The sequence below is a fragment of the Scyliorhinus canicula genome, chromosome 15 (genome assembly GCF_902713615.1).
Source record: "Scyliorhinus canicula chromosome 15, sScyCan1.1, whole genome shotgun sequence".
Taxonomy (NCBI): Eukaryota; Metazoa; Chordata; class Chondrichthyes; order Carcharhiniformes; family Scyliorhinidae; genus Scyliorhinus; species Scyliorhinus canicula.
The window spans coordinates 122898849-122912604 of NC_052160.1; the positions used below are offsets into that span (position 1 = coordinate 122898849).

General features: G+C 52.7%; 1 protein-coding gene across 4 annotated transcripts in view; it reads left to right on the plus strand.

Annotated features, from left to right (window-relative positions):
• LOC119978951 (complement decay-accelerating factor transmembrane isoform-like) overlaps positions 1-4722 on the plus strand; it is a 38749-nt gene extending 34027 nt beyond the window's left edge. Inside the window, exon 5 of one of the 4 annotated variants that reach the window (XM_038820901.1) lies at positions 4244-4398. In XM_038820901.1, coding sequence (XP_038676829.1) covers positions 4244-4279 — 36 coding nt within the window. In that variant the 3' untranslated portion in view covers positions 4280-4398. Of the gene's footprint in view, positions 1-4240 lie in introns of all 4 variants that reach the window. The other 3 variants (XM_038820900.1, XM_038820898.1, XM_038820899.1) reach the window with 3 other exon arrangements.
• Positions 4723-13756: the final 9034 nt, after the last annotated feature.

A 13756-nucleotide genomic window follows, 5' to 3' on the forward strand; every position in this document is an offset into this window, starting at 1 on the left:
CTTGATTTGGGTACTCTCAGAAAAAAAGCTGTCCAAACCTTGTTACGGCCTTAATCCAGACATTAGAGATGAATGCCAGAGGAAAGATTTGTCTTCAAGTATCAATACAGTACTCGACTAGGGACGGAACCAAGGAAACGCAGAAAAACGTGAGATCAATGGGAGTCAAAATTTCCATTGACTGAAGTAGTAACTGAAATTGGGATCATATACAATTTTCTAAATCAAGATTAAGCGGCGAAGTCAACAATCATTTAAAAAGAAAATCCAGCAGCCATTTCTTAGAGGAGCTGACAAATTTCCCTCAACCAGCCTTCCGTCAGCAAGCTGCCAGAACCCATTCAGTGCTGGATACTTGCCTGAATTAATGTAACAAGATTTAAACTTTAAAATAGACCCCTCACACAGGTATTAAAAATAAAATCAACAGGTGAAAGAAATGTTTTTAATCTCCAAGTGATAAAGCAGAGCAAGAGCACTGATTAGACTGCAGCTGCCGCTCAGCACAGTTTTCACCGCTGCAATATTAATCATATCAATTAAGGTTAAATAAATACAGATCGAGGGCGTTGATTTGCTGATTACTTCAGCACATATAAAAAGACACTCACTGACACAGGTTTAGAATAGAGTTCGGAGCTATACACTTGCAAGTTTCATTCTGTGAATAAATATGAAATTGAGTAAAGATTGGTCACCTACCTCAACATTTACTGTCAGATTTTAACTTGCAACTGGAAAAATATATTCCGGGATTCTCCATTCCTGGGACTAAGGGCTGGATTCTCCGATTCTCAGCTATGTCAGCAGCATCCGGCTAGTCTTACGACCAAAATGTTGATGCTGCCCCACCCACCGATCCTCCACCCGGTGAGGGGCTAGCAGCTGCGCTACATAAAGCCCCAGCTTTACCTGCGGATATGGCCGCAAAATGGGGAGGCTGGTACGGGAATTGAACCGTGCTGCTGGCCTGCCTTGGTCTGCTTTAAAAGCCAGCGATTTAGCCCAGTGTGCTAATCACTGAGTGTCTTTAAGACAGAGATAGATAGGTTCTTGATCAATATGGGGATCAGGGGGTTATGGGGAGAAGGCAGGAGAAGGGGGAATGAGAAAAGTATCAGCCACGATTGAATGGCAGAGCAGACTTGATGGGCCGAGTGGCTTAATTCTACTCCTATAACTTATGGTTGTATGGGAGGGAGACCGTAAAGCAGTGGGAGTTTGGAGAGAGGGGGGAGAGGGGGGAACCATAAAGCTGTGGGAGTTTGGAGACTGCAGCCAAGTTTGGAGAGTAAGCATCCGAAGAGCAGCAGGAGTTGAGAGAGAGAGAGAGATGTGGAGAATGCATAAAGCAGCAGGAGCTCAGAAAATGAGCACCGAAAAAGCAGCGGGGGTTCAGAGAGAGAGCCCATAAAGCAATTGAAGTTTGGAGAGAGAAAGAGCCCATAAAGCAGGAGTTTGGAGAGAGGCCAGAAAACAACAGTCTTTGGGATAGAGAGAGAGCCCAAAGAACAGCAGGGGGTTGGAGAGAGTGATAGCCCATGAAGCAGTAGGAGAAAGGCCTGGGAGTTGACAGATCAAATCTGAAAGTTATGTCACAGGTGTCTTGTAAGGTGATTGGTTTGTAAGTGTAGGCCTTTCCGAACTTAGCACAGAGGAGACGATTGGTGAGTGACATGTGAGTCATTATACTATACTATGCTGTAGTTCAATACTTCAAAAAGGTTTGAGGTATGTCAAAGCACCTGGGCCATGTAAAACGTGCATCCTGCAGAATGTGGGAAGTTATGTAGGCACAAAGTGCCCTCAATGAGGGCAGTCCAAAGGCATGCAAGTTAGGTGGATTGGCCATGCTAAATTGCCCTTAGTGTCAAAAAAGGTTGGGAGGGGTTATTGGTTACGGGGATGGGGTGGAAGTGAGGGCTTAATGTGGGTCGGTGCAGACTCGATGGGCCGAATGGCCTCCTTCGGCACAGTATTTTCTATGTTCTATGACTACACCTTCAGGAAGTGCCACCATCTGCAGAAACATGAGCTCTGGGTTGCAAAATCTGAGCAGCAGCTAGAAGCACTATGATGCCTTTGCACACTGAGGATTACCTGGATAACAGATTTTAAAAGGTGGTCACACGTCAGCTGAAAACTACACAAGCAGAGAGGGAACAGATGACACCAATTAGTAAGTTCAAACGACTGAGTTTATTATAATACAATTATAAAACTACCCATGCACACGCTAAAAGGATTACACTATTCCTACCGCTAAATAAACTAATACTTATCTCGAAGGAACTGCCGGATCAGGGAACAAGGCCTCTTGCTCTGCTCTGGTCTGCAGACTTCAGGTTGGTATAGGTTAAAAGGGGTCAGGAGTGTCTATCTCTGGTAGCGATAGGTTGTGAGACACTTACTTGCTGGCGGCTGCTGTCCCAAACCTCTCCTCTCTCTCGTTCAAGGTCTTCTTGGCAAAAGCTGGTCGAGGTGCTGGTCCACAGAGGAGGGCTGGTCAAGGAGAGAGGAGGGCTGGACAAGAAGAATGAACTAAGTGTGGGACCTGTCTTTTATAGGTCCCAGGGATCCGCGCCCCTTTGGGCGGACCCCTTTACCTGCTCAGAATTGATTGGGTCTCTTCCCAATCGATATGTTTGAATCCCCCCCAATACTGAGGCTGTTCCTTGGCTACTGGGCGGGCTTTCAGGCTCTTTGTTTTCGAACCCCGCTGGTGCCGGGGTGTCTGGTAGTCTTTACAATGTTGCAATCACTTCCCCATTTGTGCCCATTGTCTCTGGAATTGTTCCATTAGTATGCTAACTATCCCGGAGATTGCCTCATTAGTATGCGGAATGTTCGTTTCGGTGCTGTCTGCTCTCTTAGCAGGCAGAATCCACACCTGCTTGGTGCAGCCTGCTTGTGCTGCAAACATTGTCCATTTTATCCTGTATGCTATGCGTTCCTCCATTTGTATTTAGGGAATGGCCAACTTCGGTGGCTACATGAATACAGAGAAACTATTCCCAATAGCTGAAGGGCCGATGGGACATATAAGGCGATTGGCAAAGAACGAAAGGTGGCATGAGAAACAAGCGTTTGTTTTACACGAGTAGTTAAGTGTTGTAATAGGGTGGTGCTTAAAATAGCCTCTGAAGGGGAATTAGATGAATACTTGGTGAAAAATGCAGGGATATGGGATAAAGAGGGGGAGTAGGACTGACTGAATTGCTCTTCAATGGAACTCACACAGGTGCGATGGGGCAAATGGTCTCTTCTGTGCTGTACTATTCTGAGTTCACCAATAATCTCTCTTCCTGATATGTTGATAGTATCTTTAATCAATAAGGCTACCCCACCTAGGCCCACGTACCATCCCCGTAAACCCACCTCACCATTGGACACTAAGGTGCAATTTAGCATGGCACAATCCTCCCAACCTGCACATTTTTGGACTGTGGGAGGAAACTGGAGCATCCGGAGGAAATCCACCCAGACACGGGAGAACGTTCGAGTCCACACAGACAGTGACCCATGGCTTGATCGAATCCGTCCCTCATGCTTTGAGGCAGTAGTGCTAACCAGTGTGCCATCATGCCACCCTAATGGCTACTGTCCTACATTCACTTTTTCTTAGTCTATGCATTTATATATATTTTGGCAAGAGATCCAAACTTGTCGATTTGACCTTGCTAACACCATTCAACTCAACATTTGTCTCATCTGTCAATCCTGGTGTAATTATTTCAGTAGTTTTAGTCTTCCCTTCACCTGGAGTAGCTATACCACTGTTAATGGCCCGAACTCTGTTCTCATACATTTTCATTTATGGAATCAATTGGAAAATGAAAATAATAGCACAATGCCTCATCTCCGATAGGTACATTTGAAACACATAGTGTTGACAATAAAACCCAAATGCCCTCAAATAAATACATCAATACAGCCAATAGCGTTTGCTGAATTCTTCAACAGAATGACAAAGATGTAAGTTTGTGAAAATGTACCCTTATATTGCAGCCACGTATACAGTTTGAACAACGCCAAGGAAAATTTTGTTACAGCAAGTGGCTCTCTGTTCATTACCACAAGTAGTTAGTTGATTAATCTGCGGGTTACCATGAAGAGTGAAAAATATAGTGACCAATGCGGAGACAGAATAATCATTGGGAAAGTCCACGACTTAAGAGCAAAATCCAATGTGTGTATACGCGAATAGAAATTGCAAGCAATAGTTGTTAAATTCTTTCAGCAGAAGATTCTTCTCCAGTCAACCACCTTAAAGAAATGATTGCGTTGGGACATCAAGTTCTCACCAAGGAAGAAAGTATGATAAAGGCAAAATACCAGCTTCTTGAAAGTGAACGTGAAATTCTTCGGCTGAAGGAAAACCTTCTTGAAAAAGCAGAGCAGTACGTTGATGAAAACAGTCATCTTTAAAAGTCCCTCAACTTACTTCCCATAAGTACAAATGAAAGTTAATGGATATCAATTTTGATCAACAAAACTGTGTGTATCAAAATCTTAATCGCTGTAAAGAAAATCCAGCTGAAAATTGATTAAATTAACCTGTTCAAATTGATTAGAACAGTAGATATTGGGATTGCTGTAATGAAAAATATTTGGGTTTCTCAATGTGAGTGGAGTAGAACAGTTGGGCTGAATTGAATAATAAATGAAAAATGCACATTAAAACATTTTTGCTTGTTTCATAATAAAGCTTTGTAATCTTCAGACGCATTTAATTTCAGATACAAAAGTTGTTCTTCTGAAGATTATTATGGTGTTTGGCATTATTCACAAGCAAGGGACTGCAGAGAGCAAACTTTCTTTGCACACTTAAGTTTAGGTTATGATGCCAAGTTCCTAGAACAAATGTCGCCAGCAGCAGTGTAATTTTAATAATTATTCACATTTGGTCTTTCAGTTTTGTTTTGTGCAGAAAACAAGCCTAACAAACATGTAGAACGTCAACTCAGCAGGCAAAATTAAATGAATGTGAACAGATTGAAATACAGTAAGGCTTTAATGCCATCAGCCAGACAGGAGTCTCGCATTCACAGAGGTTCTGTGAGGATCAATGCACTGTTCCCACTGCAACGCATCATCATCGTCCTGCAATGTAGGGACTATTCAGAAGCCTTATCACAGAGGGATAGCGCTGCCAGCAGTCACAGTGATTAGAACTGCTGCCTCACAGCGCTAGGTATTTAGAATTCCGGTCTTGGGTGATTGTGTGGAGTTTGCAAATTTTCCGTGTGTGTGCGTGGCTTTCCTCCTTGTCCAAAAATGTGTAGGTTAAGTGGGAGGAAGGTGTGGGGAGCACCAAATTGCCCCTTAGTGTGTCCAAACGGTTGGATGGGGTTACGGGGAGTGGGCCTGGTTGGGGAGCTCCTTCAGAGGTTTGGTACAGACTCAATGGGTCGAACAGCTTCCTCTGAACTGTAGGGACTAAGTGTGGTAGCGAGCAGGAATTGCCGCAAGCTTCCTGGCGCCTAGCCCAGAGAGGCCGGCAACACAATTCAATGTTAATTGGTCCACTTAACGAGGCCTCACGGGTTTCTCGCTGCAAACGATGGCTCACCAGCTGATTCGCCGGGACCACGCTCGTCAGCCCCCCGCTAACAAAGTTCGAGCAGCACTTAAGCTGCACTTGCTCAGCGAACCCCAGCCAGCTCACAACAATGGCGCAGATGAGACCTGCCCTAAGATTTGGGGATGCTGACCGGGGGAGGCTCCTGGATGCAGTGGAAGTCAGGAGGGATGTCCTGTTCCCCCAAGAGTCCCAGAGGGTGAGCCACAAGGTAGCCAAGGATTGGCCTCCAGTGCCAGAAAAAGATCAACTATACCAGGCAGCATGAGTGAAACCCCAACTCCCAAGGGAGCATACACCTCCCTCACCAACCTCCCAGATAATCCCCAGACCGGGCTCCACCCAGAGGACTTGTCAAACATGAGTAGTGATTGCCTTACTGATTGACCCATCCCTCCCACTGACCACATGTCCATTCTCCCGCCGATCCAGCAGCTAACAGCGCCAGCCCATCCCAGGCGGCCCCCTCTCCCTAACTCTGAGAACATCTCGGTGGAGAGTTCTAAGGAGAGCTCTGTTATTGTCACAGCACAGCTGTCATCCCCACCCTCCACCAACGCAGATACACGCACCTCGGTGGGACATGTTAATAGTCAGGCATCTGGGGCACAATCTGGTGAGCACCACACTGCTGATGATGTACATCTGGTGGAGGCAGGAACCGCCAGGCGACAGCAGTCGGAGGGCTACTGGATCCCAGGACCCAGGCTGATGCTGAGCCTCTGGAAGTAGGTTATCCGGAGCTGATGGAGACAATAGGGTGCGGCCTGGGTGTTCAGAGTAAGATGTCAGAGTCACTCCAGCAGATTCATAGCTTATTGGAGGAGTCCCAAAGGATACAGATGCAGGACATGGTGCCAGCAATGAGTGGCACTGAGGCCAGCACTGTTAAGGTGGCGACTGCAGTGGAGAGCCTGGTGCATGACATCGGCACCGTGAAGGTGTCCAAGGCTTCATGTAGTCAGTGAAGGCCATGGCTGAGGGCCTCGTGCAGAATAGCACTGTGGCTTCACAGCGCCAGTGTCGATTCCCTGCTGGGTCACTGTCTGTGCGGAGTCTGCACATTCTCCCCGTGTCTGCCTGGGTTTCCTCCAGCTGCTCCGGTTTCCTCCCACAGTACAAAGACCTGCAGGTTAGGTGGATTGGCCATGCTAAATTGCCCTTAGCATCCAAAAAGGTTAGGAGGGGTTATTGGGTTACAGGGATAGGGTGGAATTGAGGGCTTAAGTGGGTCGGTGTAGACTCGGTGGGCCAAATGGCCTCCTTCTGCACTGTATGTTCTATGAGCTAATGACCACTTCGCTGGGGGATGTGACCAAGTACCAGGCTGACCTAGACGAGGTTTGCGGGGCATATACCGCTCTCAGATGGGAATGGTCGAGGCACTGCGGAGCTTGTCCCAGCCGCAGGCGGGCATTGCTGAGGTGCGGCAGAGCACGTCTCAGTCACTGAGAGCATCGCTGAGGGCATTGGCACGATGGTGCAGAGCATGGGTAACCACCAGGGCTGGCAAAGCCAAATGATGCAGGGGCAGCCGGGGCTCGAACCGCTGCCCGTCCGCCTCAAGGTGAACCCCAGGGTCCTATGGGCACCGACCGAGAGGCTGAGTGCCAACTTTAACCCGTCACATGGAGTGGCGACGGTGACCACCAGCTCCCTCTGATGATGCCGCGTCACGAGATCAGCACATAGAACAGGGCGGCACGGTTGTGAATTTGCCATTGACAAGCCCCCAGAGCCCCAGGGGATACATCAAAGGTCATGGGACAAGGTAAGCAGCTGGTAGCCTCCACCTCAGACGTGCATCCTGGGGAAGCACCGAGACGTAATGGTAGAGCTGAGACTGCCAAGCACATTGAGCGCACCGGAGTGGAGGGGGGGGGGGGGTTACGTAGGGAGTAGGTGGTGAGGAGGGAAGTACCACCGGGACTGGGGTATCTGTCCAGGCATTCCTCCCCCCCCCCCCCCCCCCCCCCCCCCCAACCCCGTGGAGTTCACCCACCCTCCAGCTACGGAAAGGTCTCCGGAACTGTTTGGGTGTTGCATGTGGGTTGTTGCCTCCCGCAGTGTTCAAGCACAGTGTCCAGGCCTCAAGGTGTGATTGGGATGCGAGGCAATAAGTCCCACATGCTACATGGCCCGCCCAGCCATGGGGATCCACTTGACAACTGTACTCACTTAACCACGATTGCCAATTCCCTTCCACAATAGCCTGAGGAAACGCAGCCAGAGGCATCAGTAGTCAGTGGGTGATCGGTGGGGCACAGGCAGGGACAAGGGTTTCCCCCAGAACGGATAATCATGATCCAGGCATGGAGGTGCCGTAAGCGGTTACCCCCTGGTTACCCTCCCAGCATCCCCGCCCCCCAACCGCCTTTGGCAGCCCACTCCTGCCATGCGTCCCCCACCCTCAGCCAAGCACTGGGGTAGCAAACCTAGAGGCCCCGGTGTCTGCCTGTGAGCAAAGATGGTGACTCACCTCCTTGGCTCGCCACAGCTTCTGCCAGGTTCATGTTTTTAAAAGGGAGTACTAATCTGCGCCTGCATCAGCACTTGCTGGGGAGGCTGGTAAATGACTGGAGGCGATTGGATGACAAGTGGCTCTCGTTAATTGTATGGAAATAGGGCTTAAGTGGTAATAATTGAGGCGACTTGACTTCCGGGCGGCGAGCGAGGAGGTCGCAGGGAGAGGGGCTCCCGCAAGCGGTAGACAAGAAGAACAACCCCCCCCCCCCCCCCCCCCCCCCCCGGACAGGCCGGACGGCGGAGGAGGAGCGCCGGCAGAGGAGCCGGAGCGGGAGCCGAGGAGCCGGAGCGGAGGAGCGGAGGAGCCGGAGCGGAGGACCCGAGGAACCGGAGCGGAGGAGCGGAGGAGCCGGAGCGGAGGAGCCGAGGAGCCGGAGCGGAGGAGCCGGAGCGGAGGAGCCGGAGCGGCAGCGGAGCGGCGACAGGGGGGCCCAACAGCAGCAGGTCCATCCCCTCTCCCTCCCCCCCCCCCCCCCACGCGGGCCAGGAGCGGGGCGGCGGCGGCGGCCCCTCTTCTCTCCCCCCCCCCCCCCCCCACGCGGGCCAGGAGCGGTGCGGCGGCGGCGGCCCCTCTTCTCTCCCCCCCCCCACGCGGGCCAGGAGCGGTGCGGCGGCGGCCCCTCTTCTCTCCCCCCCCCCCCCCCCCCCCCCCGCGGGCCAGGAGCGGAGCGGCGGCGGCGGCCCCTCTTCTCTTCCCCCCCCCCCCAGCCAGCAGCGGGGACCCCCCCCCCCCAGCCAGCAGCGGGGACACAACCCCCCCCCCCCCCCCCAGCCAGCAGCGGGGACACAACCCCCCCCCCCCCCCCCCCCAGCCAGCAGCGGGGACACAACCCCCCCCCCCCCCCAGCCAGCAGCGGGGACACCCCCCCCCCCAACCAGCAGCGACCACCCCCCCCCCCAACCAGCAGCGACCACCGGCCCACTCGCCCCTCCCCCCCCCCCCCCCTGCTGTGACCACCACGTGGCAAAGACAAAGGGACTCTCTCTCTCTCTCTCCTGGTTGAGTGGGGAAAGAAGACAAAAGAAAAAAGAGACTTGTATTTCTGTTCTTCCCAAAAGAAAACTGGTAAAGAGAAAAGGGGTAGGGGAAATAAATTTAATTAAAAAAAAATAAATATATATATATATATATATACATATATAGATATATAATAATAAATAAAATAAAAATAGGGTGCGGAAAAGGGGGAAAAAGAAGAACAAGGAGAGAAGAAAAGATGAAGGGGAAGGGGGAGAAAAAAGTGCCAGAAGGGAGCCAAGAGAAAGGGGGCACCGGAAGTAGACTGGGCAAAGGGAAAGCCAGCTCGGGCGAACGAGTCAACACGCGAAGCGGCGGGAAGGATGCTTCGCCGCATCCAGAAGAGCTGGACGGGCGGGCAACCTCTCCCCTGGGGTTAGAGGGGGGCGTGAATTGGAAGGAAGCCTTTGCCGAGGTGGTGAGGGAGCAGCTGCAGGCATTCAAGGCAGAGTTAAAAGCAGACGCAGAGGCCGCAGCACAGGCAGCAGTGACCAGGGCCATGTCAGGGGTGCAGCAGGTTCTGACCAGATTGGAGAAGAAAGTGGATGCCCAAGGGAAGATACTGGAAGCCCAAGGGAAGATACTGGAAGCCCAGGGGGCAACCATTAAAGAGCTGGAGAAGGCAGCGACTGACGCGAGCGACCGGGTCATATCCCTGGAGAGGGGAATGGTGAAACTGAGTGCAACACAGGGGAGCCTGAAGGGCAGGGTAGACGACCAGGAGATCAGCTCGAGAAGGCAAAATATTAAGATAGTGGGCCTGCCAGAGGGGATAGAGGGTAGAAATCCCACAACATTCGTGGCTGCGATGCTGGGCTCCTTAGTGGGGCGGGAAACTTTTCCCACCCCACCGGAAATGGACAGAGCTCATCGGTCACTGCGCCCGAAGCCCAAGGAAGGGGAAAAACCGAGAGCAGTTATAGCCAGACTGCACCGGTACCGGGATAGGGAGACAATCCTGCGCTGGGCCAAGGAGAATAGAGCCTGCAATTGGGACGGGCACGCCATCCGAATCTACGAGGATTTTGGAGCGGACATAGCTAAGAGACGGGCGGAGTTCAACAGAGCGAAAGCAGCTCTCTATAAGAACAAAGTACGTTTTGGTATGCTGTACCCAGCAAAACTCTGGGTCACATACCAACACAAGGAATATTTCTTTACAGCCCCTGCCGAGGCGAATAGATTCGTCGAGGAGCACGGGCTGGAAAAAACGCCATGGGAAGTAGGGACGAGGGGCCCATGGCAAGGAGACACGTCATGCCGACGGGGGGGTGGGGAGGGGCGAGGCAAAGCCAGCCCCCTCCCCCCTGGCAGGAACACCCAGAACGGAAAACAACCCAATGCCCTAGGGCCCGCTCCAGGTGGGAGGCCAGGCCCCGGCACGAGGGAACGGGAGTACTGGAGAGGGGAGAGGGGAAGCGGGACAGCAACCTCCGAGAGGGGAGCCACCGTGCTAGCAGGAAAGCTAGCGAAGGGGGCGCGCAACAGAGCAGGGCCGCAGCGCACCCCCAACAGGGGGGAAGGCGCCAGGCAGGGGAGGGGGGGGGTCACCCATCAAAGGTGGGAGAGCAAATGGGGACAGGAATGGGGGAGAGAGGGGCAATGGAGGGGTACACAGGGGTATCCCCGAAAGGGATAGAGCGGGGGGGGGGGGGGGCACCCGGGGGGCGAGAGACCAGGGAGGGGAAACGCAGGGATGAAGGGACAAAAGAGGCCAGTAAGGGAATAGGGCCACAAAGTGCCACAGACAAGGGCTCGAAACAGGGAACTGCTGCAAGCACCCACCCAGTACGGTCTGTGGGTGAAGGGGCCCCCCGGAGTGCAGGGGACTACCCGCGTGGCGGACACAAAGTGGACGGCCATGGCGGGTGTCCCCGGGACAAGGGGGAACCCCGGAGCGCAGGGACCCGACCGCATGGGGAGAGCAGTGATAGTGGACATCCTGGACGGCCCCCTAACATAGGGAAACCCCAGAGGGCAGGGGCGCGTCCACCGGACAAATATGGTTAACCCCACAGGAGCAAGGGGGCAGAAGCCCCCCACCAGAATAGTCACCTGGAACGTAAGGGGACTTAACGGCCCAGTGAAGAGATCTAGAGTCCTCACCCACCTTAGAAACATGAGGGCCGACATAGTCTTCCTCCAAGAGACGCACTTGAGGGAGCAGGACCAACTGCGGGTAAGAAAGGGCTGGGTGGGACAAACCTATCATTCCTGTTATGGGGCAAGGGCCAGGGGGGTGGCGATCCTGATTGGCAAGAGGACAATGTTTAGGGCGACAAAGACGGTTACGGACCCAGGGGGACGGTATGTCATGGTCAGCGGGGCCCTGGATGGGGCGCCGGTAGTTCTAGTTAACGTGTACGCGCCCAACTGGGACGACACGAGCTTCATCCAAAAGACCATGGCAGAAATCCCGGACATAGCGACGCACCGACTAATCATGGGGGGGGACTTCAACTGTGTACAGGACCCAACGACGGACAGATCAAACCCCAGAACGGGGAAAACCTCAAACATGGCAAGGGAACTCAGCCACTATATGGAGCAGATGGGAGCAGTAGACCCCTGGAGATTCGCCCACCCGGGGGAGAAAGAATTCTCTTTCTTCTCCCCAGTACACAACGTGTACACCAGAATTGACTTCTTTGTGGTGGGGAAAACGGTGCTTCCAGAGATAGACAAGGTGGAATACTCCGCAATTGTGATATCAGACCACGCTCCACACTACATGGATGTGCGGCTAGAGACGGGAAGGGCCCAGCGCCCCAAATGGAGGTTGGACGGTGCCTTACTAGCTGACAAGGCCTTCAGCGAAAGGATAGCGCAGGCCATAGCGGAGTACACTGAGATCAACCAAAACGGGGAGGTCTCACCCTCCACGTTCTGGGAAGCGCTTAAGGCCGTACTAAGAGGGGAAATCATAGCCTACAAAGCGCAAAGAGATAGGGAGGAAAGGGTGGCTAGGCAGAAGCTGGTCGACTCCATACTGGAGGTAGACCATAAATACTCCGAGGCCCCGACTGTAGAACTCCTGGCGGAGAGAAAAGAATTACAAAGGAACTTTGACCTGCTCTCCACCAGGAAAGCAGTACACCAGCTCCGCCAGGCACGCGGGGCCCTATACGAACACGGAGACAAAGCCAGCCGCCTGTTGGCCCACCAGCTGAGAAAGCAGGCAGCCAGCAGAGAAATTGCGCAAATCAGAGATACCAGAGGCACGTTGGAAACAGAACCAGAGAAGATTAACAAAACCTTCAAGGCCTTCTACCAAGAGCTGTACACCTCAGAGCCCCCAACGGGGAAGGCTGGGATGAACCGGTTTCTTGACGGACTGAACATACCAGTTGTGGGAGAGGGCAGAAAACGGGATCTGGAAGCACCACTAGCACTGGGAGAGATCATGGAGAGCATTAGCTCCATGCAGGCGGGGAAGGCGCCGGGACCGGACGGATTCCCGGCGGACTTCTACAAAAAATTTGCGACAGCGCTGGCCCCGCACATGCGGGAGATGTTCACAGACTCGCTAGCTAGGGGCACGTTGCCACCCACGTTAGCACAGGCCTCAATCTCGCTGATACCTAAGAAAGACAAAGACCCAACGGAATGTGGGTCATACAGACCCACATCTCTGCTGAATGCAGACGCCAAAATACTGGCCAAAATCCTAGCCAAAAGGCTAGAAGACTGTGTACCTGAGGTGGTCACAGAGGACCAGACGGGCTTTGTCAAAGGTAGACAGCTGACCGCGAACATCAGGCGCCTGCTGAACGTGATAATGACCCCCTCCGGGGAGAGAACACAAGAGGTGATCGTCTCCCTGGACGCAGAAAAGGCCTTCGACAGAGTCGAATGGATATACCTCATAGAGGTACTGGAGCGGTTCGGGCTTGGAACAGGGTTCACCGCTTGGGTAAAGCTCCTGTACAACGCTCCCATGGCGAGTGTACAGACCAACAATACCAACTCCCAATACTTCCAGCTGCACAGGGGCACCAGACAAGGATGCCCACTGTCCCCGCTGCTGTTCGCACTAGCAATCGAACCGCTAGCAATCGCGCTCAGGGCAGCAAAAAATTGGAGGGGGATCCGAAGGGGAGGTAGAGAGCACAGAGTCTCACTCTATGCGGATGACCTGCTCCTCTATATCTCGGACCCACAAAGCAGCATGGACGGAATCATCGCGCTCCTGAAAGAGTTTGGAGCCTTCTCGGGCTACAAACTCAACATGAGCAAAAGTGAGATCTTCCCATTACACCCGCAAGGGGGGGGGGGGGGCAGCACTAAAGGGGCTGCCGTTCAAACAAGCCCGACATAAATTCCGCTACCTGGGGATCCAAATAGCCCATGACTGGAAAGGGATCCACAAATGGAACCTCACCAGCCTGACGGAGGAAGTTAAAAAGGACCTGCAAAGATGGAACACACTCCCGCTCTCCCTCGCGGGGAGAGTTCAGACGATCAAAATGAACGTACTGCCCAGGTTCCTCTTCCTGTTTAGATCCATTCCGATCTACATCCCCAAGGCCTTTTTCAAAGCGCTGGACAAACTCATCATGGCGTTCGTATGGGGGGGTAAAAATGCTAGGATCCCAAAGAAGGTCTTACAAAAAACAAAAACCAGGGGAGGG